Source organism: Oncorhynchus keta, chromosome 21 (assembly GCF_023373465.1).
Source record: "Oncorhynchus keta strain PuntledgeMale-10-30-2019 chromosome 21, Oket_V2, whole genome shotgun sequence".
In the NCBI taxonomy this organism is placed as follows: domain Eukaryota; kingdom Metazoa; phylum Chordata; class Actinopteri; order Salmoniformes; family Salmonidae; genus Oncorhynchus; species Oncorhynchus keta.
Window position 1 is genome coordinate 37,980,874 of NC_068441.1, and position 26,639 is coordinate 38,007,512.

A 26,639-nucleotide genomic window follows, 5' to 3' on the forward strand; every position below is an offset into this window, starting at 1 on the left:
CGGTCCATTTTTACAAAGAGATGGCCCCTCTAGTCTAGCTACAATCTGATGGCCCACACTCACCGTGCGAGGGCGGGCGTGGAATCTTCATCAATGAAAATGTTCAGTTTGGTGGCTACAATACGCACGCTGTAAATTACACAGTTTAGAGCTGTGGCCATTCAAGATTTAAAATGTCTACTTCCCCTTTATAGCTTATACAATAGCCTTTATTTTACCCGCCTGTTAACGTGAGGCTTTTGCTATTGTATGCATGCATCACATTTGTAAATGTAGCCTATATTCTAAACATACCCTACATTGTAACCAAAATATTAAAACTAGGAATCATCAGGAATCATCAGTATGTGTTACGGCGATATTGTAAATTAATAATTAAAACATCAGCTGTATTTTCTCCCCATTCTGAAAAACGGTCACTATAGGCTAGGCTACATGACATCCGCCACGATAAATAAATATCCTCGAAATGGAAACACTGTCGTTTTATTGTCACGGTTCTGCAGAGAACGGTCCTAGATTGTAGCCTACCTGTTAATCCCCGGGCCGGGTCCGGCCCCTGTACCTCCTGTTGGCGCACCATTGCTGGGTTTGATGAGCTGTCCAGAGCCCGCTGGTGCTGAAATGGAAGATGGAGCACTCGCAGAAGGAACAGTGGACCCGGGCTGTCCCGGCTGGCCCTCTCCCTCGATGCTGCCTTCATTTCCCATCGTCTCGTGAAAATGATTAGGAGGAGAGAAACGATGTAGCAGAGGTTTCTACAGTTAGAATAAAAACTCATAGACAACTCAACGCTGCTCTCCTTCCGCCATCATCACCTGCAATTCAGTTTCCTGCACGGAGCTCGCGCACTGGCAGAAAGGGTAGGACGCGTGCTGACGCAAACGGGAGAGCGCTCGTACGGGCGCGTGCCCTAAATCCTAATTTGTCTCGGCTGCCTAAATAGATCCTAGTAGGAGGCGTAGGGGTCACGCAGTGGGGGCAAGACACTTGAACCCACCGAACCACTAGGAAAACTGACCTTTTTCCAATATAGAGGAAATTTGATCCATGTGACCTGTTATTCATCTCCATTTTCTAAGGCATGTGTAGACCTAGTGTTTGTTATAGACCTACTGTATGCTCCATGGAGAGGGTTGTCAGTGGTGCTCTCCAGGTTGTACACCCTCTTATGTGCTCCAAGGAGAGGTTTGTCAGTGGTGCTAACCAGGTTGTACTAAGAATGAATCTCTGAGAATGAAAATGAGTAACCACTAAACAGCAGAAAATAAATCTTCAATGAAGCCTGCACATTCTCTTTCTCTTAAAAGGGTACATTCTCAAAGGGCACTAGACAGAGGATGGATTCCAAAGGGCACCCTATTCCCTATTTAGTGCACTACTTTTGACCAGGGCCCATTGAGCTCTGATCAAAAGTAGTGCACTATATAGAGAGTAGGATGCTATACGTGATGTAGACAGACTCCCTGTCCCCTTCCCCTGTCAGTCCTCTCTGGCCACTGTGTATCGGTGAGGACTGAGGAGTCACCTGATCAGACTATTGACCAGACGCTGTGCTCTGCAGGACCCAAGGGAATAAACATATCTCATTTCCTCTCTTGCCCAGGCTACTCCATCATTGACAGGGCTATCTATATTCTCTCCCCTCAGCACCATTAATACTTCTGTGAAAAGCCAGTCAATGGTTCATTTTGGACCGAATGGGATGAAAGAGATTGGCAGATAGATAGGTTCACTGACACAAAGACAATGATGGATGTGTGGTTGTTGTAAGAAATGGTTAGTATTTCTGTGTGATCAGCACTGGTGTGCATGTACCTCTGCCATGGAAATGTTAAATGAGCATGTCAAGTCATAATTCCTTAAAATGTTTAATCTTCCCTGTAACTTTCAGGAAATGGACAAACGGGCACATTTTATGAACTGAATGAACACGTATTACAAAACATCAGAAGCTATTTTGAATACATCTCCTTGGTCCTAAAGTCATTAAATGTTCAGATGTTCCAAGTACATTGGGGGGAGTTACTACATTCAATTCAGCTCATCTCCCTGGCGTTGTGCCAGTGACATTGAGTTATGAGGGAACATTTTTGTTGTTACACAATCTAATATTAGATCCTGTTGTTGTGTTGTGTATTTAAAGAAAATTGTATTGAACCGGCAGAACAACATTTTTAATTGAGGCATATGGGACGAAATTACTTGGTTAAGGTTAGGCTTAGGAACAAGGTTTAGGTTCAAATTAGGTATAATGTCAATGAGAATAAGGTTAGGGTTAAGGAAAGGCATGAAAGTTAGCATTGGGTTAGCATACTGTCGTCCACCTCCATTTATTTTCTGCCAGTTAAATATACACTGCCTAAAAGAGAAAGATAACATCCTTTTTAAATGCCTGTACCAACGTGGTCATGTCACTGCACTGTTGGCCCTGAGTGAGTGTGCTGGAATATCTACATAGGCGTACAGAGGCCCATTATCAGCAACCATCACCTGTGTTCTAATGGCACGTTGTGTTAGCTATTCCAAGTTTATCATTTTAAAATGCTAATAGATCATTAGAAAACCCTTTTGCAATTATGTTAGCACAGCTGAAAACTGTTGTCCTGATTAAAGAAGCAATACAACTGTCCTTTTTTAGACTAGTTGAGTATCTGCGGTATCAGCAAGTGGGTTCGATTACAAGCTCAAAATGGCCAGAAACAAATAACTTTCTTCTGAAACTCATCAGTCTATTCTTGTTCTGAGAAATGTGTGGTCCTTCTGTGGCTCAGTTGGTAGAGCATGGCGCTTGTAACGCCAGGGTAGTGGGTTCGATTCCCGGGACCACCCATACGTAGAATGTATGCACACATGACTGTAAGTCGCTTTGGATAAAAGCGTCAGCTAAATGGCATATATTATTATTATTATTATTATTAAATGAAGGCTATTCCATGCGAGAAATTGTTCAGAAACTGAAGATCTCATACAACGAGATCTACAATCTACTCCCTTCACAGAACAGCACAAACTGACTCTAACCTGAATAGAAAGAGAAATGGGAGGCCCCAGTGCACAACTGAGCAAGATGACAAGTACATTAGAGTATCTAGTTTGAGAAACAGATGCCTCACAAGTCCTCAACTGACTAGCAGCTTCATTAAATAGTACCCGCAAAACACCAGTCTCAAAGTCAACAGTGAAGAGGCGACTCCGGGATGGTGGCCTTCTAGGCAGAGTTGCAAAGAAAAAGCCATATCTCAGACTGGCCAATAAAAATAAAATATGAAGATGGGCAAAAGAACAGACACTGGACAGAGGAACTGATGGTTGCTGATAATGGGACTTTGTAGATATTCCATTTAAATTCAAATAAAAAGCTATTTACAGCTTCAAAAGTTATTTACAACAATGTCTACACTGTATTTCGGATCAATTTTATGTTATTTTAATGGACAACAAAATGTTTATTTTTAAAAAAGGACATTTCTAAGTGACCCCAAACTTTTGAATGGTATTGTATGATACTATTGGACAATGTGCCTAAAAGTATCCAACCTGGCACTGCATTGGAATGAATCCATGTGGTGCGAAGCCTTGCTGACAGTGGAGAAGTTTTGACTATATAACTGTCCGTGACAAATACGAAAAAAAGTTCAGCAGCACTCATCCTGTAATCACAGCTACACCTAGTGGACATCGGCAGCAACTGCACAAAACGCCTGCTTGGCAATTCTCTCAAACAAGCATTACTCACTCGCCCCATCGCGCAGTTTTGACTGAATGGGGTACAGCTTTTGTCAGACTTTTCGTAGCGGGTTATAATTTACCTTAGCAGGTGGGATAATTAATGCAGCAGGTTAGGATAATTAGATTAAGAAAAGCGTTACATTTCAACTTTTGATGTTCATTTGACAAAAGCTTATAGCCATAACCCTCTAGCCATAACCCTGTAGCACTGACTGGCGCATAGCATAGCGCAGCAACAAAGGCTCTTCTCCATTGTGGCCCTGCTGATGTTGTTGTAACTGTCTCGACTGTTCTCCGCCACGTTGTCTTGAGCCTCCCCTCTGGTGTCCAATGGACAGCTATTCTTGGAATAGAGTCTGTGTTCTTTCATAGAAACGTGTCCTATCCAGCTCCAGTGGAGTCTCACCATGTATAAAGCGATTCAAGTTATGAAACAAATGCACAGTCAAAGCCAGGCCCCAGTGATTTTTCAGCTCACCAAATATGACCCAGACATCCACCTATGACATGATGAGTGAGGTCCATAGTGCTTTTGTAGAGTTTATTATAGTTATTCATGTGACTAGGATAACATTTTTTTATTTTTTTAAACACTTCCATTACCACTGATGCTGAGCAGACAGATACGGTATGTACAAAAACACACTGACAATGCTCTCCAATGATCAGAATCTTAATTGAGAGATTTACAGATAAAACATTAAATGAGTAGATCTCATCTATACAGTTACAGGACCTCCAAAGAGATTTAGATTAAGTCCCAAATGGCACCCCATTCCCTAGTGCACTACTTTTACCAGAGCCCTTGGGCCCTAAAAGTAGTCCACTTTATAGGAAATAGGGTGCCATCTGGGATACAACCCACATACAGTACTGCCAAAGCATGATACAAGCAAGCAAATAGTGGTGAACCAGCCCTGCTTGCCAGGAATGAGGATTATATCATGTGACATGATCAGACTAACTCCCAGACTTCCAAGCAGCTTCCTGTGTCCCTCACAGTCAGTTGAGTCACCCCTGGGGTGTGTTCATTAGGCCCCCAATGGAATGGCTATCCGGAATTGCAAATGCTTATTTTCCTATTGCAAAACATTTTCTGCCCTAATGAACATGACCCAGTACACAGTGTGATGGCACAGACAAAGGTCCTTTTAACATGGAGACTAGGTGTTCATCCCAAATGTCATCCTATTCCCTATATGGTGCACTATTTTGACCATGGCCCATAGGGTAGTGCATTATATAGGAATAAGGTGCCATTTGGGACTCTAACATGCATTTTGTTTTTATGTTACAGGAAAGCATAACGTTACATCATTTGGTTCAGCTAATCAACAGATTTTTGGATACAAAAAACGAAGAAAAAAAAACGCTGACACTAAAATACAACAACATGAATGAGTAATTTTCTCCCTGAAGTCCCAGGACAGTGTCGTGAGTGCAACAAGGGTTTTTGCCTTTTCTCTGCCATGATTGGTGCAGAGGGAACCCAAGCGAGCACTTCCTGGGGTCACTGGCGCTTGGCCTTGTAGGGTCGCGAGCGTTTCCTGCGGTCTGGTTTCCTCTGTTTGTGTAAACGTCCGATGCTCACTCCCTGGCGACGACGCACAGAGATATTCTGCTCAACCAGACTGGCCAACATGCCTGCAGACAGAAAGCTGATCAGAGGAGAAATAACAATGACTGAACTCCATTGATTTGATTTAAAAGAGGTTCCTGTAAAATTGCCTGAGATATATATAAAAATATTTCCTGCATGAAAACCCTTGTCAGAGAAGAAAAAGCATAATTTATTAACTACTCTCAACCAGCATGGGTCTCAGACTGCACAGCAGGCAGTAGGGGTGAAATATAGAGATGTGCCATTAGTTAATATGAGTGAAAGGAGAGAGGGAGGTAGAGGAAAAGACAGAATGTGCATGAAAATCAACCTCGGTTGCTATACCAAAGGAAAGATGTGGCCTTACCTTCTTGTGCCAGCATGGATATGAAGGTGCAGATGAACTCGTCATAATTATGGGTCCTCCTCTGGTCATCAATCTGGTCAGAACATGGGTGAACATTGAGATTGGCACACCAACATACAAAACCCACACACAAAATGCGGAACACAAACACGCCCACATAGATTTGGAGGTCTGTGATTAAACGTTTTAATGGCTCTGCTTTAGAGGAACTACAATAACCTTGTATTTTTTCCTCTTCTCCACCTCCTCCTTTAGAAACACTTCATAGTTGGCGATGTCAGCCTCCACACACTTGAGCAGAGCAAGCAGCTCCTGCAGGAAACAAGTGAGAAACAAATTGTGACACACTCGCTCTCAATTCAGTGAAATTCAAGGGCTTTATTGGCATGCCAATTATATGTTAACATTGCCAAAGCAAGTGAAGTAGATAAAAGTGAAATAAAACAAAAATGAACAGTAAACATTACACTCACAGAAGTTTCAAAAGAATAAAAGACATTTCAAATGTCATATTATTAGCAAAGAGTTCAAGTACAAAAGGGAAAATAAATAAACATGGGTGTATTTACAATGGTGTTTGTTCTTCACTTGTTGCCCTTTTGTGGCAACAGGTCACAAATCTTGTGGTATTTCACCCAGTAGATATGGGAGTTTATCAAAATTGGGTTTGTTTTCGAATTCTTCGTGGGTCTGTGTAATCTGAGGGAAATATGTGTCTCTAATATGGTCTTACATTTTGCAGGAGGTTAGGAAGTGTAGCTCAGTTCCCACCTCATTTTGTGGGTAGTGTGCACATAGCATTTCTTCTCTTGAGAGCCAGGTCTGCCTATTGCAGCCTTTTTCAATAAAGCAAGGCTATGCTCACTGAGTCTGTACATAGTCAAAGCATTCCTTAAGTTTGGGTCAGTCACAGTGGTCAGGTATTCTTCCACTGTACTCTCTGTTTAGGGCCAAATAGCATTGTAGTTTGCTCTGTTTTTGTTAATTCTTTCCAATGTGTCAAGTAATTATCTTTTGGTTCTCATGATTTGGTTGGATCGAACTGAGTTGCTGTCCTGAGGCTCTGTGTGGTCTGTTTGTGTACAGAGCCCCAGGACCAGCTTGCTTAGGGGACTTCTTCATCTCACTGTAGGTAATGGCTTTGTTATGGAAGGTTTACATTGTACGCTGGGGATATTTTTGCATAATTCTTCATGGAGTCTCAATTTGGTTGGTCCCTTTCTTGGTTGGTGAGCGGATCTATAACTGTATTTTTAGCCAGATCCTATTTGTTATGTCAAATTTTATGTTCCCTTTGATGGCATAGAAAGACGATATCACTGATATGCTTCCAACTAGACACCGTTGCCCTATAGCACAAAAAAAATGATGCATACCTCGGCCTAAATATCAGCGTCAAAACGAGCTGTTGCCTTGTCGCTCACAGCTTTGTGAACGAGCTGTGGCACTGATGTTAAAGCCGAGGTATGTATAGTTTTTTGTGCGCGCTGGGGCAATGGTGTCGAGATGGTATTTGTGGTCCTGGGAACTGGACCTTTTTTGGAACACCAACATTTTTGTCCTACTGAGATTTCCAGTCAGTCCAGGTCTGACATAATCTGTGCAGAAGATCCAGATGCTGCTGTAGGCTATATCCTTACTCATTCCAGGGGTTTCATTTATTTTAACTCTTTTCTAAAATGATAGAAGAATACTTTAGACATCAAAACTATGAAATAGCACATATGGAATCATGTAGTAACCATATATTTTATATTTTGAGATTCTTCAAAGTAGCCATGCTTTGCATTGATTAAAGATGTCTACACTTCCGCATTCTCTCAACCAGCTTCACCTGGAATACCTTTCCAACAGTCCTGAGTTCCCACATATGCTGAGCACTTGTTGGCTGCTTTTGGTTCCCAAGCCATCTCAATTGGGTTGAGGTGATTTAATGCATTTGAATGCATTCCAGGTGAAGCTGGTTGAGAGAATGCCAAGTGTGTGCAAAGCTTTCATCAAGGCAAAGGGTGGGTACTTTGAAGAATCTCAAATATTTTGATTTGTTTTACACTTTTTTTGCTTACTACATGATTCTGTTTTGTTTCAAAATGTTGATGTCTTCACTATTATTCTACAATGTAGAAAACAGTAAAAAACAGTGTCCAAACTTGACTAGTACTAATTATATAAACTCAGTCCCTTTTTCAGGACCCTGTCTTTCAAAGACAATTCAAATAATTTCACAGATCTTCATTGTAAAGGGTTTAAACGCGGTTTCCCATGCTTGTTCAATGAACCATAATCATTGAACATGCATCTGTTTGAAGAGTCGATAAGACACTACCAATTTACAGACAGTAGGCAATTAAAGTCACAGTTATGAAAACTTAGGACACTAAAGAGGTCTTTCTACTGACTCTGAAAAACACCAAAAGAAAGATGCCCAGGGTCCCTGCCCATCTGCGTGAACGTGCCTTAGGCATGCTGAAAGAAGGCATGAGGACTGCAGATGAGCCCAGGGCAATACATTGCACTGTTCGTACTGTGAGCTGCCTAATACAGCGCTACAGGGAGACAGGATGGACAGCTGATCGTCCTCCCAGTGGCAGACCACGTGTAACAACACCTGCACAGGATCGGTACATCTGAGCATCACACCCACGGGACAGGTACAGGAAGGCAACAGCTGCCCGAGTTACACCAGGAACACACAATCCCTCCATCAGTGCTCAGACTGTCTGCAATAGGCTGAGAGAGGCTGGACTGAGGGCTCGTAGGCCTGTTGTAAGGCAGGTCCTTACAAGACATCACTGGCAACAACGTCGCCTATGGGCACAAACCCACCGTCGCTGGACCAGACAGGACTGACAAAAAGTGCTCTTCACTGACAAGGGGTCTCACCAGGGGTGATGGTCGGATTCGCATTTATCATTGAAGGAATGCACGTTACACCAAGGCCTGTACTCTGGAGCGGGATCGATTTGGAGGTGGAGGGTCCGTCATGGTCTGGGGTGGTGTGTCACAGCATCATCGGACTGAGCTTGTTGTCATTGTAGGCAATCTCAACGTTGTGCGTTACAGGGAAGTCACCCTCCTCCCTCATGTGGTACCCTTCCTGCAGGCTCATCCTGACATGACAATGCCACCAGCCATACTGCTCGTTCTGTGCGTGATTTCCTGCAAGACAGGAATATCAGTGTTCTGCCATGGCCAGCGAGCCCGGATCTCAATCCCATTGAGCATGTCTGGGACCTGTTGGATGAGGCCTAGGGCCAGAAATGTCTGGGAACTTGCAGTTGCCTTGGTGGAAGAGTGGGGTAACATCTCATAGCAAGAACTGGCAAATCTGGTGCAGTCCATGAGGAGGAGATGCACAGCAGTACTTAATGCAGCTGGTGGCCACATCAGACACTTACTTTTGATTTTGACCCTCCCTTTGTTCAGGGACACATTTCTGTTAGTCACATGTCTGTGGAACTTGTTCAGTTTATGTCTCAGTTGTTGAATCTTGTTTTGTTCATACAAATATTTACACATGTTAAGTTTGCTGGAAATAAACACAGTTAACAGTGAGAGGACGATTCTTTTTTTTCTGAGTTTATCACCAGATATGTTTCTAAGAAAGAGGGAAAGGACTTACTTTAGGAGAGTATTTTTCCCCAGATGGCTTGTTGCTTCCAACAGTTTCTGTGGAGATGACCTTTTCCATGCTGGGTTTGACCTCTGTTGCATCTCTGATCTCTTCCTCTTTCACATCCACCGATGGTCCCTCCTTCCCCTCCTCCTTCACTCCATCCCCCTCTACTGCTGGATTGCTACCTTGCTCTTTTACCTTCTCTGGAGTGCCTGCCTTCTTCTCTTCAAGAGCTGTATCAGCTGTACAGGCAAGAAACAGACCTATTTAGCAGCTATAAACCAGACATGGGTTCAAATACTCTTAAAATCTTTCAAATACGTTGAGTGTTTGCTTTAGCCTGCCTGGAATGCAATTAAGCACAGATAGTCTTAAAATAATTCAAATAGTGCTTGAACCCAGGTCTGGTTTCAACTCAGTGATATCGTCTTCCATATGCATCTCAAGAGCGGTGTGACTCTGGTATTAGATTAGTATAATCCAGGTATTAATATGGACAATGTAATTAGGTCTGAAGGTAAACAGATGCTCTTTGAAATGTAATTTACGATGATCTTAATCAAGTGCCCATGTTCGCTTCCCCACAGGTCCAATACCTCAATTTCAATCGCTCTCACCCACCCACGCACACACCCGTCCTTCCTCACCGGGTGGTGGTACAGTGTATATAACCCCGTCCTCCTGTAGGTGCAGCAGGGCGGTGCTGACGGAGGGCCCCAGCTCTCTGACGGCCCGGTTCTGTCTGGCATCCAGCCTCAGCAGACCCTCATCCTCCCCAAACAACACCCGGGACAGGTGGGATGCCACAGGGCTGGAGGGCCGCGTGGCCGCCTGGGAGCGGGCCGGGGAGCGCAGTGGTGAGTTGAAGGCGCTGCCGATCTCCGAGGCGGTGTCGGTGCTCTCGTTGCTGGGTGTGGGCGAGGGCTGGGAGGCGGCTGTGATCACGATGCCCCCAGTGCGGCCCTCTGTACGGACGGAGAGGGGCGTGGCCAGAGAGTCCTTCCTCTGGACTTCCTTCTTGAGTTTCTCGGCCAGGACACCGAGTGCCAGCTTGGTCTCTACGCCGCTGCCTACCCCGACACGGCCTGTACGGGAACGCAGCACCCCTTTACGCCTGAACCTACGCACACAAATGCACAAACATAACCAATACATTTCAAGCACTCCAATTGCTTGGAAGAGAACATTTTGATCCTAGATCAGCACTCCTACACTGAGACGCTTTGTGAATACGGGCCCATGTGATGTGAAGGAGCTGACCTGGTTGGTGTGCCAAGCTCTTCCTCCTCTTCATCCTCATAGTCATCGTCATCAGAGTAAGGGGGCTGGGGCGCACCGGGCACCCGGGGACGACCCACCCCTGTCGCAAGGTCCTCATCCTCCTGTCAGAGAACAATCAGCGACCTTGCCAAGGCAAACATACAGTATTGGCTTCGAGTCAAATCCTAACTTGAGATAGGAGTATGTAAGTCAAGACTGTTGTAAAAATCATCATGCATTAGAGATTTCTATGGAAATGTTGAGTTGTGTCACATCAAAACCCGTCCCCCCGACCTGCATGGGGGACTTGGCGTAGTTGTGGTTGTCCAAGAAGGCTGGTAGGCGAGGGACGATGGGGCTGGTGACAGGCTGGGAGGTCCCCGCTCCCCCCAATGGGGCAGCTGGCTTCCCCATGGCTTTCCCCTTGCCTGAGGAGCTCGGGACCAATTGGGGCTGGGCTGCTGTGTCTGCACAACAGGGGAACACATGGTCAGAGTCCATGAATGTCAATGTACCAGTTGAAGCACATCATACCCTGCAACAGGCAGCATCCCAAATGACACCCTATTCCATATATAGTGCATTACTTTTGACAGGGCCCTGGGCAAAGGTAGTGGACAATAAAGGCAATAGGGTGACTCATAAGACTCACATTCTCATGTCTATAAAGATAATCAACATTGGGGAGGTTCAGAGCTGAATTTAATACTTGTGGGAGGAGTCTGTTCAGCCCCCTGTGATGTAACAGGTTGAGGGTCCGCCTCTTCTTTTTTGATAGTGGGGGGTGTGTCATCTGAGGGGGAGGAGTCTGGTTTCTTCCTGTCCTGTACAAGCTCTGGCTGGGTGACCCGGATCAGCTGGGGAACAGGTCACACTCATATCAAGTCAATCAGACAGACATTGTGCATGTCTGTATATCTGTGTGTATGCGTCTATGGGTGCATTCATTTTAGCTAACCAAGGGCACCAGGCAAGCTAATGCACCCACAGACACATATAAACAGATATACAGACACGCACAGTCTCACTGGGCGGTATCAGTGGGCTCCGTTGTCTGTGTCCAGATCTACTGTAGCCACTCCAGAACCGTTTGATAGTTATGATTTCACACACACTTTAATCATTTTACAGGCACTCTTATCCAGAGCAATGAAGGTTAAGTGCCTTACTCAAGGGCACATTGACAGATTTGTTTTACCTAGTCGGCTCAGGGATATAAACCAGCAACCTTTCAGTTACTGGACCAACACTCTTAACCGCTAGGCTCCCTGCCACCGTGCGCTCACACACGCACACACCCCTGTGTCTCCTGACCTGCTGTAGACCCTCCAGTACCATCTGTCTGTTCCTCTTCAGGATCTCCAGTTTTGACTCATACTTCACCCTGCGGTCCGGAACCACTGCCATCAGGTTGAAGCGGATATCATGGTAGGGCTCTCTGGGAGGGGCGAGAAAAGTGTGTGTGAGAGAGAGCTAGAGTCTGAACATCTCATTCAGTGTTACTGAGGCAGGAGATTGGCCCCTGACTCACCCAGCCGTGGCCAAGCCAATCCTCTCCATAATGACCCGCCGTGCCTTATCCGTCCACTCCTCCTCCTCTCCCCATGGCCCTGAGAGAGCGAGAGAAAATTAAAGTGTTTACAATTGACCCCCCTCTAAAAACTGCTTTATAGAGCCCATGAGGTCACTGGAGTGTACATCTAGTGTGTGTCCCAAATGGCACCCTATTCCCTATATAGTGCACAAACTTTGACCCTAGCAGAACTGGCCAAGAGTAGTGCACTATACCTGGAATAGGGTAGCATTTGGGAAACAGCCATTGTAGTCTAACAGTATTCCTCAGGCGTTATATCGTTATATTATAAAGCCACGCTGTAGATTAGAGAAGTCAAGGTGCTTTGAAGGCGCCAGGCTGTCTCAACGTGAGTTAGTGGTACAATGCTGCTTCTCTAAATCCATCACAGTTTGCAGTTCTTACCGTGGTCAATGGGGTACGCCTTGAGGCCGTCTAGCTCAAACAAGCGGTCTTTGATGGGCACGTAGCTGACAAAGTGGAATGCCTCCATGGTCCGCACGGCGCTAATCCCGTTCTGCTTCTCCGGCAGGTGCCTGGGCTCCGGTCTCCATGGAAAGAGAAGGAAGAGGTGTGAGAATTGGACAGAGCTGAACGTCACTGGTAGCCCTTTCCATTCACTGCCCGCAACCTTGTTCTGTACACCTCCAAAACAAAGGTCATGTGGTTTGGTAAGAAGATTGCTGCTCCTCTCCCCATAGGTGTGATTACTACCTTTGAGGGTTTTGAGCTTGATTGAGGTAGTCACCTCATACAAGTACTTGGGAGTATGGCTAGACGGTACACTGTCCTTCTCTCGGCACATATCAAAGCTGCAGGGTAAAGTTAAATCTAGACCTGGTTCCCTCAATCATCTGCCAAACTAACCCTGATTCAGATGACCATCCTACCCATGTTAGATTACGGACACATCATTTATAGATCAGTAGGTAAGGGTGCTTGCAAGCAGCTAGATGTTCTTTACCATTTGGCCATCAGACTTGCCACCAATGCTCCTTATAGGACACATCACTGCACTCTATACTCCTCTGTAAACTGGTCATCTATATATACCCGTCGCAAGACCCACCGGTTGATGCTTATTTATAAAACACTTAGGCCTCACTCCCCCCATCTGAGATATCTACTGCAGCCCTCATCCTCCACATACAACACCCGTTCTGCCAGTCACATTCTGTTCAAGGTCCCCAAAGCACACACATCCCTGGGGTCGCTCATCTGGAACGAGCTGCAACAAACACTCAAACTGGACAGTTTTATCTCAATCTATTCATTCAAAGACTCAATCATGGACACTTTTACTGACAGTTGTGGCTGCTTTGCGTGATGTATTGTTGTCTCTACCTTCTTGCCCTTTGTGCTGTTGTCTGTGCCCAATAATGTTTGTACCTTGTGCTGCTGCCATGTTGTGTTACTAACCTGTTGTCATGTGTTGCTGCCATGCTATGTTGTTGTCTTAGGTCTAGTGGTGTGTTTTGTCCTAGATTTTTTATTATTATCATTTTAATCCCAGCCCCCGTAGGAGGCCTTCTGCCTTTTGGTAGGCCGTCATTGTAAATACGAATTTGTTCTTAACTGACTGACCTAGTTAAATAGAAAAATAAATGCAATACCATTCAATCATGGTGGCAGTGCCACATTTGTATACAGCAGGGTTGTATTCGTTAGTGCACAGCATAGCAAAAAATTTTGCAACGAAAAATGAAAACAATCGTTTCTTATCGGACAAGTTCAGGTAGGTCATTTCCTGTTTCAGTCTTTTCTTACGTGCCTAGTGAATAAAACCTAGTGCTAGACCCAGAATGAAGGGGCATACACAATAGGGAGAGACAGGTGCAACAGTGCCTCCTACCTGGCATGGCTGTTGTGTGCTTTAGCCAGCTCTGGGGCATTTCCAATGGCGTAGCCTTTACTCTGAAAGAAATAAAATACCATAATATAAAATTGATTAATCACGACACCACAGTAAAAATTGGAGAGAGGTGTGTGGTGTGTGTACACCTCACCTCTGGGCCGAAGCCTTTAGTGAAAGTCTTCATGCGACTGAGGGTAGTGCCCAATTCAACCCCACTACAGTTCAGGAGCACACTCAGAAGTGCATGGGTGGCGCAGGAGTTTGGGATCAGCTGGACACAAATAATAACTGAAAGGAACTCAATGGCATAAAAAGAAAAACAATGCCTTCCTAGGACACCGTCGGCACAGTAGGACATGATGGAATGCACCACTTTCTGACAACAATATACAGTGTCTTCGGAAAGTATTCATACCCCTTGACAAGTCCACATTTTGTTACAGCCTTACTCTAAAAAAGTATTTTTTATTATCCTCAGCCATCTACACACAATACCCCAAAAATCCAAAGCGAAAACATTTTTAGTAATTTATACAAAATTTTAAAAAACATTTCAGAGCCTTTGCTATGAGACTCAAAATTGAGCTCAGGTGCATATTGTTTCCACTGATCATCCTTTAGATATACAACTTGATTTAAGTACACATGTCGTAATTTCAATTGATTGGACATGATTTGGAAAGGAACACACCAGTCTATATAAAATGTCCTACAGATCACAGTGAATATAAAAAGAAAAACCAAGCCATGGAGGTCAAAGGAATTGTCCATAAAGCGCAGAGACAGGACTGTGTCATGGCACAGATCTGGGGAAGGGTACCAAAACATTTCTGCAGCCCTGAAGGTCCCCAAGAACACAATGTCCTCCATCATTCTTCCTAGAGCTAGCGGTCTGGCCAAACTGAGCAATTTAGAGAGAAGGGCCTTAGTCAGGGAGGTGACCAAGAATGGGATGGTCACTGAAAGAGCTCCAGAGTTCCTCTGTGGAGATGGGAGAACCTTCCAGAAGGACAACCATCTATGCAGAACTCCACCAATCAGGCCTTTATGGTAGAGTGGCCAGATGGAAGCCATGCCTCAGTAAAAAAAAGGCACCTAACTCGCTTGGAGTTTGCCAACAGGCACCTAAAGACTCTCAGACCAAGATTGAACGTCACTTCTGGAGGAAACCTGGCACCATCCCTACGGTGAAGTATGGTGGTGGCAGTATCATGCTGTGGGGATGTTTTCCAGCAGCAGGGACAGGGAGACTAGTCAGGATTGAGGCAAAGATGAACGGAGAAAAGTACAGAGAGATCCTTGGAGAAAACCTGGCTTTGGGACAAGTCTCTGAATGTCCTTGAGTGGCCCAGCCAGAGCCCGGACTTGAACCCAATCGACCATCTCTGGAGAGACCTGAAAATAGCTGTGTAGAAACACTCCCCATCCAACCTGACAGCTTGCGAGGATCTGCAGAGAAGAATGGGAGAAACTCCCCAAATACAGGTGCGCCAAGCTTGTAGCGTCATACCCAAGAAGACTGGAGGCTGTAATCGCTGCCAAAGGTGCTTCAACAAAGCACTGAGTAAAGGGTATGAATACTTATGTAAATGTTTTTGTTCAATAAATTAGCAAACATTTCTAAAATCCTGTTTCTGCTTTGTCATTATGGGTTATTGTGTGTAGATTGATGAGGAAAACATTTTGTTTTATACATTTTAGAATAAGGCTGTAACCTACCAAAATGTGGAAAAAGTCAGAGGGTCTGATAACTTTCCAAAAGCACTGTAGCCTCCATGCATTCAAATATGTATTAAGGCAAACTGACTGCCCTGAACCGTACAGTGTAGTCAAGGATTAAACAGACTCACCTGGTGGGCAAAGAACATGTCATTAACAATGTCATCATCAATGACAGAGGTCTCATCCACCAAAGTGGAGACTTTCCTCCTAGACCTTCGCTCCTCGATCCACTTGAACAGGAAGATGAAGCCATACACAGGGCTGGGGGATAGGAGTTAGTCAACAGACAGCAGTCCACAGACTTGGGTCTCTCATACACAGTGGGGTTCATTTACATTAGTAAGGCTTTCAAAGAGGTTGTCAGTGTGAAATAGTGCACTACTTTTGACCAGAGCCCTATGTAGGGAATAGGTAGCCCTTGATCTTGAGTAAGTTCCATTTCACATACCAGTAATGCTACATTTACATGGCAATACGTTTACATACGTTTACACAGCAAACCAGATGTCTGTTTTCAATGACAGCATGACGGTAAATGCTGTCGAGGCTGGCAGTGAATGCTGGAGTTCAAATATCTGCCATAGCCTTGTTTTCTACTGGATGTTTGTTTACTGAAATCACCATAGCAACATACTGATTTTTATAACTAAACCAAGATAGACCACAGCCCGTTGTTTCAAATGGGAACAAATTAGTCATACTAGGCAGAAAAAGCAAAGAGCTGGTCAGAGCCAAGTACGAGCTTGCGTTAGGGAACGCCTACTTTGAAGTGCATGTGCGCAATAACTCAATTCACCTTTGCACTCCGAAACAAAAAATAAATAAAAATAGGGCACTTTAGCAAAGGGTCTACAAAATGCAAAGCAAAGTCTACAAAATGTTGTCCTCTCTGTTCATAACAGATTCTAGTTTTGGGAAGAGAACTGTATGGAGAGCAAATGTTCCATTGATGAGAAAATTTGCAGGATGTCGGCCAAAAGCCATCTCGTTCCAGCTTCTCCAACTGCGGGACACTTCGCTTCCTCTCACTACCATATTTGGTAGTGAGTGGAAACACCAAGAGGATGCTTCACATCTATACATCCGGTGAAATATCTGTCTCACTGCTCTATCTGTACGGGCTTGCTTATGCAGTCACCGTCTTTCTTGCCCCGCTATGCTGACTTGTATGATGGTTTTTGCAACCCACATCTAAACACAGCATAAGTCATTGTAGAAAAGATGCATTTGTACAAGTGAGTTTTGTTAAGATGCAGTCTGAACAATTCATCCCAAAGGTGTTCGATGGAGTTGAGGTCAGGGCTCTGTGCAGGCCAATCAAGTTCTTTCACACCGATCGACAAATCATTTCTGTATGGGCCACGCTATATGTAGGGGGGAATTGTCATTCTGAAAAAGGGAAAGGGCCTTCCCCAAACTGTTGCCACAAAGTTGGAAGCATAGAATCATCTAGAATGCCATTGCATGCTGTAGCATTAAGGTTTCCCTTCACTGGAACTAAGGTACCTTGCCCAAACCATGAAAAACAGCCTCAGACCATTACTCCTCCTCCACCAGATTTTACAGCTGGCACTATGCAATGGGGCAGGTAGCGTTTTCCTGGCATCCGCCAAAACCAAATTTGTTCGATGGACTGCCAAATGGTGAGGCATGATCCATCACTCCAGAGAACGTGTTTCCACTGCTCCAGAGTCCAATGGTGGCGAGCTTAAAACCACTCCAGCCGAGGCTTAGCATTGCCCATGGTGATCTTAGGCTTGTGTGTGGCTGCTTGGCCATGGAAACCCCATTTCATGAAGCTACCGACAAACAGTTATTGTGCTGACGTTGCTTCCAGAGGCAGTTTGGAAATTGGTAGTGAGTGTTGCAAACGAGTGCAGATGTTTATTACGCGCTACAGAACTCCGCAGTCCCGTTTTGTGATCTTGTGTGGCCTACGACTTCGCGGCTCCTAGACGTTTCCACTTCACAATAAGGGCACTTACAGTTTGACCGGGGCAGCTCTAGCAAGGCAGACATTTGATGACCTGACTTGTTGGAAAGGTGGCATCCTATGAGGTTGCCACATTGAAAGTCACGGAGTTCTTCAGTTCGGACATTTATACTGCCAATGTTTGTCTATGGCAATTGCATGGCTGTGTGCATGATTTTATACACCTGAAATAAACTAATCCACTCATTTGCAGGGGTGTCCACATATATTTTAGTGTATACAGTTGAAGTCGGAAGTTCACATACACCTTAGCCAATTACTTTTAAACTCAGTTTCACAATTCCTGACATTTAATCCTAGTAAATATGCCCCGTCTTAGGATCACCACTTTATTTTAAGAATGTGAAATGTCAGAATAATAGTAGAGAATGATTTATTTCAGCTTTTATTTCTTTCATCACATTCCCAGTGGGTCAGACGTTTACATACACTCAATTAGTATTTGGTAGCATTGGCTTTAAATTGTTGGGTCAAACGTTTCAGGTAGCTTTCCACAAGCTTACCACAATAAGTTGTGTAAATATTGTCCCATTCCTGCTGACAGAGCTGGTGTAACTGAGTCAGGTTTGTAGGCCACACACACTTTTTCAGTTCTGCCCACAAATTTTCTATAGGATTGAGGTCAGGGCTTTGTGATGGCCACTCCAATACCTTGACTTTGTTGTCCTTAAGCCATTTTGTCACCACTTTGGAAGTATACTTGGGGTCATTATCCATTTGGAAGACCCATTTGCGACCAAGCTTTAACTTCTTGACTGATGTCTTGAGATGTTGCTTAAATAGATCCACATAATTTTCCTACCTCATGAAGCCATCTATTTTGTGAAGTGCACCAGTCCCTCCTGCAGCAAAGCACCCTCACAACATGATGCTGCCACCTCCGTGCTTCACGGTTGGGATGGTGTTCTTTGGCTTGCAAGCCCCCTTTTTCCTCCAAACATAACGATGGTCATTATGGCCAAACAGTTATATTTTTGTTTCATCAGACCAGAGGACATTTCTCCAAAAAGTACAATCGTTGTCCCTATGTGCAGTTGCAAACCATAGTCTGGATTTTTTATGGCGGTTTTGGAGCAGTGGCTTCTTCCTTGCTGAGCGGCCTTTCAGGTTATGTCGACTTAGGACTCGTTTTTCTGTGGATATAGATACTTTTGTACCTGTTTCCTCCACCATCTTCACAAGGTAATTTGCTGGGATTTGTTCTGGGATTGATTTGCACTTTTTGCACCAAAGTACGTTCATCTCTAGGAGACAGAACGCGTCTCCTTCCTGAGCGGTATGACGGCAGCGTGGTCCCATGGTGTTTATACTTGCGTACTATTGTTTGTACAGATGAACGTGGTACCTTCAGCCATTTGGAAATTGCTCCCAATGATGAACTAGACTTGTGAAGGTCTACAATTTTTTTTCTGAGGTCTTGGCTGATTTCTTTTGATTTTCCCATGATGTCAAGCAAAGAGGCACTGAGTTTGAAGGTAGGCCTTGAAATACATCCACAGGTACACCTCCAACTGACTCAAATCAGAAGCATCTAAAGCCATGACATAATTTTCTGTTTAAAGTAGAGGTCGACCGATCATGACTTTTCAATGCAGATAACGATTATTGAAGGACCAAAAAAGGCCGATACGGATTCATCGGCCAATTTTTATTTTCAACATATTTGTAATAATGACAATTACAACAATAATGAATGAACACGTATTTTAGCTTAATATAATACATAAATAAAATCTATTTATTCTCAAATAATGAAACATGTTCAATTTGGTTTAAATAATGCAAGAACTAAATTGTTGGAGAAGAAAGTAAAAGTGCAATATGTGCCATGTAAAAAAGCTCATTTTTAAGTTCCTTGCTCAGAACATATGAAAGCTGGTGGTTCCTTTTAACATGGGTCTTCAATATTCCCAGGTAAGAAGTTTTAGGTTGTAGTTATTATGGGACTATTTCTCTCTATACTATTTGTATTTCATATACCTTTGACTATTGGATGTTTTAATAGGTACTTTAGTATTGCCAGCCTAATCTCGGGTGTTGATAGGCTTGAAGTCATAAACAGCACAATGCTGGAAGCAGAGCGAAGAGCTGCTGGCAAATGCTCTTGCATTTGTGTGGTGTTTGAATTAATGCTTACGAGCCTGCTGCTGCTTACCACCGCTCAGTCAGACTGCTCTTTCAAATCAGACTTAATCATAATAACACAGAAATACGAGCCTTAGGTCATTAATGAGAACTTGTTCTCAACTAGCCTACCTGGTTAAAGAAAGGTGAAATAAAAAAAATAAATGAATATGGTCAAATTCGGAAACTATCATTTCGAAAACAAAAACGTTTATTTTTTTCTGTGAAATACGGAACCGTCCCGTATTTTATCTAACGGATGGCCTAAGTCTAAATATTGCTGTAAGCTTTTAATTATGTACAATTATGTACACTCAACGGAACGACTTGATTAGTGTAGTGTCAACAACGCAGCCACTGCCAGCTAGCCTACAAAGTCAACAACGCAGCCACTGCCAGCTAGCCTACTTCAGCAGTACTGTATCATTTTAATCATTTTAGTCAAATAGATTCTTGCTACGTAAGCTTAACTTTCTGAACATTCGAGACGTGTAGTCCACTTGTCATTCCAATTAGCGTAGCCTCTTCTGTAGCCTGTCAACTATGTGTCTGTCTATCCCTGTTCTCTCCTCTCTGCACAGACCATACAAACGCTCCACACCGCGTGGCCGCGGCCACCCTAATCTAGTGGTCCCAGCGCGCACGACCCACGTGGAGTTCCAGGTCTCCGGTAGCCTCTGGAACTGCCGATCTGCGGCCAACAAGGCAGAGTTCATCTCAGCCTATGCCTCCCTCCAGTCCCTCAACTTCTTGGCACTGACGGAAACATGGATCACCACAGATAACACTGCTACTCCTACTGCTCTCTCTTCGTCCGCCCACGTGTTCTCGCACACCCCGAGAGCTTCTGGTCAGCGGGGTGGTGGCACCGGGATCCTCATCTCTCCCAAGTGGTCATTCTCTCTTTCTGCCCTTACCCATCTGTCTATCGCCTCCTTTGAATTTCATGCTGTCACAGTTACCAGCCCTTTCAAGCTTAACATCCTTATCATTTATCGCCCTCCAGGTCCCCTCGGAGAGTTCATCAATGAGCTTGATGCCTTGATAAGCTCCTTTCCTGAGGACGGCTCACCTCTCACAGTTCTGGGCGACTTTAACCTCCCCACGTCTACCTTTGACTCATTCCTCTCTGCCTCCTTCTTTCCACTCCTCTCCTCTTTTGACCTCACCCTCTCACCTTCCCCCTACTCACAAGGCAGGCAATACGCTCGACCTCATCTTTACTAGATGCTGTTCTTCCACTAACCTCATTGCAACTCCCCTCCAAGTCTCCGACCACTACCTTGTATCCTTTTCCCTCTCGCTCTCATCCAACACTTCCCACACTGCCCCTACTCGGATGGTATCGCGCCGTCCCAACCTTCGCTCTCTCTCCCCCGCTACTCTCTCCTCTTCCATCCTATCATCTCTTCCCTCTGCTCAAACCTTCTCCAACCTATCTCCTGATTCTGCCTCCCCAACCCTCCTCTCCTCCCTTTCTGCATTCTTTGACTCTCTATGTCCCCTATCCTCCAGGCCCTATCCCCTCCTCTCTTCTCCAGACCATTTCCGGAGACCTTCTCCCTTACCTCACCTCGCTCATCAACTCATCCCTCATCCCTACGTCCCTTCCGTCTTCAAGAGAGCGAGAGTTGCACCCCTTCTGAAAAAAACCTACATTCGATCCCTCCAATGTCAACAACTACAGACCAGTATCCCTTCTTTCTTTTCTCTCCAAAACTCTTGAACGTGCCGTCCTTGGCCAGCTCTCCCGCTATCTCTCTCAGAATGACCTTCTTGATCCAAATCAGTCAGGTTTCAAGACTAGTCATTCAACTGAGACTGCTCTTCTCTGTATCACGGAGGCGCTCCGCACTGCTAAAGCTAACTCTCTCTCCTCTGCTCTTATCCTTCTAGACCTATCGGCTGCCTTCGATACTGTGAACCATCAGATCCTCCTCTCCACCCTCTCCGAGTTGGGCATCTCCGGCGCGGCCCACGCTTGGATTGCGTCCTACCTGACAGGTCGCTCCTACCAGGTGGCGTGGCGAGAATCTGTCTCCTCACCACGCGCTCTCACCACTGGTGTCCCCCAGGGCTCTGTTCTAGGCCCTCTCCTATTCTCGCTATACACCAAGTCACTTGGCTCTGTCATAACCTCACATGGTCTCTCCTATCATTGCTATGCAGACGACACACAATTAATCTTCTCCTTTCCCCCTTCAGATGACCAGGTGGCGAATCGCATCTCTGCATGTCTGGCAGACATATCAGTGTGGATGACGGATCACCACCTCAAGCTGAACCTCGGCAAGACGGAGCTGCTCTTCCTCCCAGGGAAGGACTGCCCGTTCCATGATCTCGCCATCACGGTTGACAACTCCATTGTGTCCTCCTCCCAGAGCGCTAAGAACCTTGGCGTGATCCTGGACAACACCCTGTCGTTCTCAACTAACATCAAGGCGGTGGCCCGTTCCTGTAGGTTCATGCTCTACAACATCCGCAGAGTACGACCCTGCCTCACACAGGAAGCGGCGCAGGTCCTAATCCAGGCACTTGTAATCTCCCGTCTGGATTACTGCAACTCACTGTTGGCTGGGCTCCTGCCTGTGCCATTAAACCCCTACAACTCATCCAGAACGCCGCAGCCCGTCTGGTGTTCAACCTTCCCAAGTTCTCTCACGTCACCCCGCTCCTCCGCTCTCTCCACTGGCTTCCAGTTGAAGCTCGCATCCGCTACAAGACCATGGTGCTTGCCTACGGAGCTGTGAGGGGAACGGCACCTCAGTACCTCCAGGCTCTGATCAGGCCCTACACCCAAACAAGGGCACTGCGTTCATCCACCTCTGGCCTGCTCGCCTCCCTACCACTGAGGAAGTACAGTTCCCGCTCAGCCCAGTCAAAACTGTTCGCTGCTCTGGCCCCCAATGGTGGAACAAACTCCCTCACGACGCCAGGACAGCGGAGTCAATCACCACCTTCCGGAGACACCTGAAACCCCACCTCTTTAAGGAATACCTAGGATAGGATAAAGTAATCCTTCTCACCCCCCTTAAAATATTTAGATGCACTATTGTAAAGTGGCTGTTCCACTGGATGTCATAAGGTGAATGCACCAATTTGTAAGTCGCTCTGGATAAGAGCGTCTGCTAAATTACTTAAATGTAATGTAATGTAAATGTAATTAATTACAGTTTTGTTAGTTAGAAATGGTCTTCACACAGTTCACAACGAGCCAGGTGGCCCAAACTGCTGCATATAACCTGACTCTGCTTGCACAGAATGCAAGAGAAGTGACACAATTCCCCTAGTTAAAAGACATTTGTGTTACAAGGCAATATTAACTAAATATGCAGGTTTAAAAATATATACTTGTGTATTGATTTTAAGAAAGGCATTGATGTTTATGGTTAGGTACACATTGGTGCAATGACAGTGCTTTTTTATTCGCGAATGCGCTTGTTAAATCACCCATTTGGTGAAGTAGGCTGTGATTCAATGATAAATTAACAGTCTCGGCATCGATTATATGCAACGCAGGACAAGCTAGATAAACTAGTAATATCATTAACCATGTGTAGTTAACTAGTGATTATGTTAAGATTGATTGTTTTTTTATAAGATAAGTTTAATGCTAGCTAGCACCTTAACTTGGTTCCTTGCTGCACTCGCATAACAGGTAGTCAGCCTGCCACGCAGTCTCCTCGTGGAGTGCAATGTAATCGGCCATAATCGGTGTCCAAAAATGCTGATTACCAATTGTTATGAAAACTTGAAAATCGGCCCTAATTAAAATCGGCCATTCCGTTTAGTCGGTCGACCTCTAGTTTAAAGGCACAGTCAACTTAGTGTATGTAAACTTCTGACCCACTGGAATTGTGATAGATTATTTCACTTATCAAAATCACTGTGTCTAAACAATTGTTGAAAAAATTACTTGCGGCATGCAAAAAACGATAGTTTGTTAACAAGAATTTTGTGGAGTGGTTGAAAATTACTCCAACTAATTACTCCAACTCCAACCTAAAAATCGGCCCTAATCAACACCCGAGATTAGGCTGTATGTAAACTTCCGACTTATAGGGGCGGCAGGGTAGCCTAGTGGTTAGAGCGTTGGACTAGTAACCGGAAGGTTGCGAGTTCAAACCCCCGAGCTGACAAGGTACAAATCTGTTGTTCTGCCCACTGTTAACCCACTGTTCCCAGGCCGTCATTGAAAATAAGAATGTGTTCTTAACTGACTTGCCTGGTTAAATAATGGTAAAAAAATTATTTTTTTAAATAAATACTGTATCGTGTCTTTCATATTAGCAATAAATAACTTTCAAAAAATAAAACTATAAATTGATACCTTTATATGGTTAGTGTTCCCACGCAGCAATGTTACAGCACGTGTTTACGGAAGACAGAGGGACCACCTGTGCTTGCTATCTATCTAGATAACTCTGAAACACCTGTGTGTAATGGAAGAAGGCCGCCAGAAACGTGTTGTCACTGAAAAATACTGTTGGCTATAATGTCAGTTAAAACACTAAGTGTGTATTTTGCATTTGTGAAATTAAAGTAGAGGGCTTTATGTTTCTATAACCGTACAACAACTGTATCAATTCACGTTTAGATGGAGTATTTGGCTGTTTTGGCAGACAGAGCCAGCCTACCTCTGAAAATAACATAAGGGTATAAAGATAGGTGTAACGGATGTGAAACGGCTAGCTTAGTTAGCGGTGTGCGCTAAATAGCGTTTCAATCGGTTACGTCACTTGCTCTGAGACCTTGCTCTGCAAGGGCCGCGGCTCTTGTGGAGCGATGGTTAACGATGCTTCGTGGATGACTGTTGTTGATGTGTGCAGAGGGTCCCTGGTTCGCGCACGGGTATGGGCGAGGGGACGGTTTAAAAGTAAACTGTTACATTGATGCTGTTGCTGTGGAAAAGGGAGGAAGGTCAAAAGGGGGGTGAGTGTAACGGATGTGAAACGGCTAGCTTAGTTAGCGGTGTGCGCTAAATAGCGTTTCAATTGGTTACGTCACTTGCTCTGAGACCTTGAAGTAGTAGTTCCCCTTGCTCTGCAAGGGCCGTGGCTGTTGTGGAGCAATGGGTAACGATGCTTCGAGGGTGACTGTTGTCGTTGTGCGCAGAAGGTCCCTGGTTCGCGCGAGGGGATGGTTTAAAAGTATACTGATAGATAGGCTCCTTAAGAATACATCTTTGGCTACAGAATAGGGTGCCATTTCAGATAGTGACATTAGCATGACTCCATACCTTGGACACTTGCTTTGTAGGTCGTATATCTCCTCTACCTGGACCCCCTTCACACCTACATTATAAACACACAAAGGGATGCTCAAAGTATGTGCTGTTCATACTTATCTAGTACATGTTACTTTAACAACCAGCCTGTCAAATCAACTCACCAAAATCCTCCACCAAGAGCGTGAACAGCCCTGCAAACACCATAGAAAACCCACACGTTAATGAAGCGTTTAACACTACGGCATCGACCATAGAGATTATTATTCCTCCTTGTGCAACTGGCTAAGGAACAATATAGCTATTAACGTTAGCTGTGGTAATGACATACGACTATAACGTTAATTGCTCGTTATTAAACGTGTTGATGTGTTTAGTGACAGTAAAACATGGATTATAAAACATTTCCATTACACATTAGATTTGACAACGAATTGGTTAATGTTAGCTAGCGTTAGCTTCTTACCCGGGTCACTCTCGAGCTCCAGCCACCCTTTGTTCATTTTTGCATGTACACACAGTCAATCGATATTAAATCTAGTCCGCCAGTCCATATTTATAGAATCACTACATATAGTTTATCCAATTAGCTAACGGAACGAAGAAAAATGCATTTCTAAAACGTCGTAGCTAGTTGAGAGATAAACACAAAAGAATGACAGCTCGGACGCCTGAAATCTACGTAATTTAGATGCGACTTCGATAGAGTCGCGTTCAAGAGGGTTTCCACTAGATAGCCGACCTAAAATTGCTCTATTATACAAATTCATGAAAACAAAATGTGCTTTTCGGTCTTAATATAAGGTTAGGGTCAGGTATACGGTTAGCGGTGTGGTTCGGTTTAAAATCAGATACATTTTAGAAATAGACGGGGTTGAGACAAAAACAGTACAGTGGGAAACTGGTTTAGCCATAATTATGACTTTGTGGCTGTGGTAACTAGTGACGACCGTCATTCAATCCATTTATCCAGCAGATGGAGCCATGATATACTTTCTCGTGTGCGTTTATAGGCAAATTACATACATGCTCTAATTACTATGCTATTGTCATTGAGTACATTTTTTCGTGTTGCTAGGTACAACACAAACTTAAATACAATCGGAATTTTGGGCCCTGCCTGAAAGCAGTTTTGGGCTGCTTTTAAACCGTTTTGGGAATTCGAGTGTTCCTCCGGAACTATGTTCTGGCGTGTTGTTTTTCCATGCGTGCAGGGAACATTGTTACTGTTACCCTTGAAGAAACTGTGAGGGGGGGAATCAAAAAATAGCTAGCTACACTGTTTATTAAAAAAAAGATTAATCATTAACATATCGTCACTATTTCCTAAGGGAATGCAAAATGTAAGTACATAGTTTGGCACATTTTTGTTTCGAATTTAACTTGTTTTTCAGTGACATAAGGGGCTTTCTAGATTAGCCATCCCCTGGACAATAGACGTTGGCTGAAAACAGCGATTTGTATGCTAACATGATGCTAGCTCGCTAACAACAAGCTAGCTGCTCAATCACGCACGATCTAGCTGCTATCTGGCTGTATTTAGTACGACTTGTTTGTTCATATTCATAGA

General features: G+C 44.4%; 3 protein-coding genes across 6 annotated transcripts in view; 1 reads left to right on the forward strand and 2 right to left on the reverse strand.

Moving 5' to 3' along the window:
* The window catches only part of LOC118400525 (protein bassoon-like), a 202,265-nt gene extending 201,437 nt beyond the window's left edge, over nucleotides 1-828 (reverse strand). For all 3 annotated transcript variants that reach the window (XM_035797465.2, XM_035797464.2, XM_035797463.2), the window contains exon 1: nucleotides 532-828. In XM_035797465.2, the coding sequence (XP_035653358.2) occupies nucleotides 532-710 (179 nt within the window). In that variant the 5' untranslated portion in view covers nucleotides 711-828. The remainder of the gene's footprint in view (nucleotides 1-531) is intronic.
* A 3,431-nt stretch (nucleotides 829-4,259) lies between these two features.
* On the reverse strand, nucleotides 4,260-25,947 carry LOC118400527 (ubiquitin carboxyl-terminal hydrolase BAP1-like). Of its 2 annotated transcripts, none has more exons than XM_035797471.2 (17): nucleotides 25,536-25,947; nucleotides 25,234-25,263; nucleotides 25,082-25,136; nucleotides 15,854-15,986; nucleotides 14,155-14,274; nucleotides 14,001-14,062; nucleotides 12,554-12,696; nucleotides 12,107-12,185; nucleotides 11,890-12,013; nucleotides 11,285-11,432; nucleotides 10,870-11,042; nucleotides 10,576-10,697; nucleotides 9,963-10,435; nucleotides 9,322-9,557; nucleotides 5,919-6,011; nucleotides 5,700-5,772; nucleotides 4,260-5,376 (listed from the first exon to the last, which is right to left on the reverse strand). In XM_035797471.2, the coding sequence occupies exons 1-17, from the start codon at nucleotides 25,570-25,572 to the stop codon at nucleotides 5,243-5,245; spliced, it is 2,235 nt and encodes a 744-aa protein (XP_035653364.1). In that variant the 5' UTR covers nucleotides 25,573-25,947; the 3' UTR covers nucleotides 4,260-5,242. The 2 variants fall into 2 exon arrangements, with proteins under 2 accessions (XP_035653364.1, XP_035653365.1); XM_035797472.2 differs by having other exon boundaries at nucleotides 4,260-5,390.
* Nucleotides 25,948-26,119: 172 nt separating this feature from the next.
* Nucleotides 26,120-26,639, forward strand: part of LOC118400526 (helicase ARIP4-like) — a 35,491-nt gene continuing 34,971 nt past the window's right edge. The window contains exon 1 of the mRNA XM_035797470.2: nucleotides 26,120-26,412. The gene's annotated coding sequence lies outside the window, so the exon portion shown is untranslated. The remainder of the gene's footprint in view (nucleotides 26,413-26,639) is intronic.

Bases quoted from the DNA above. Each gene is read 5' to 3' on its own strand.
- LOC118400527 (XM_035797471.2), bottom strand. From the start codon at position 25,572: ATGAACAAAGGGTGGCTGGAGCTCGAGAGTGACCCGG. The intron at 25,264-25,535 runs GTAAGAAGCTAA...TGGTGTTTGCAG, and splicing joins GGAGCTCGAGAGTGACCCGG to GGCTGTTCACGCTCTTGGTG. The intron at 11,043-11,284 runs GTATTAAATTCA...CCTGTTGTGCAG, and splicing joins TGAACAGACTCCTCCCACAA to ACACAGCAGCCCAGCCCCAA.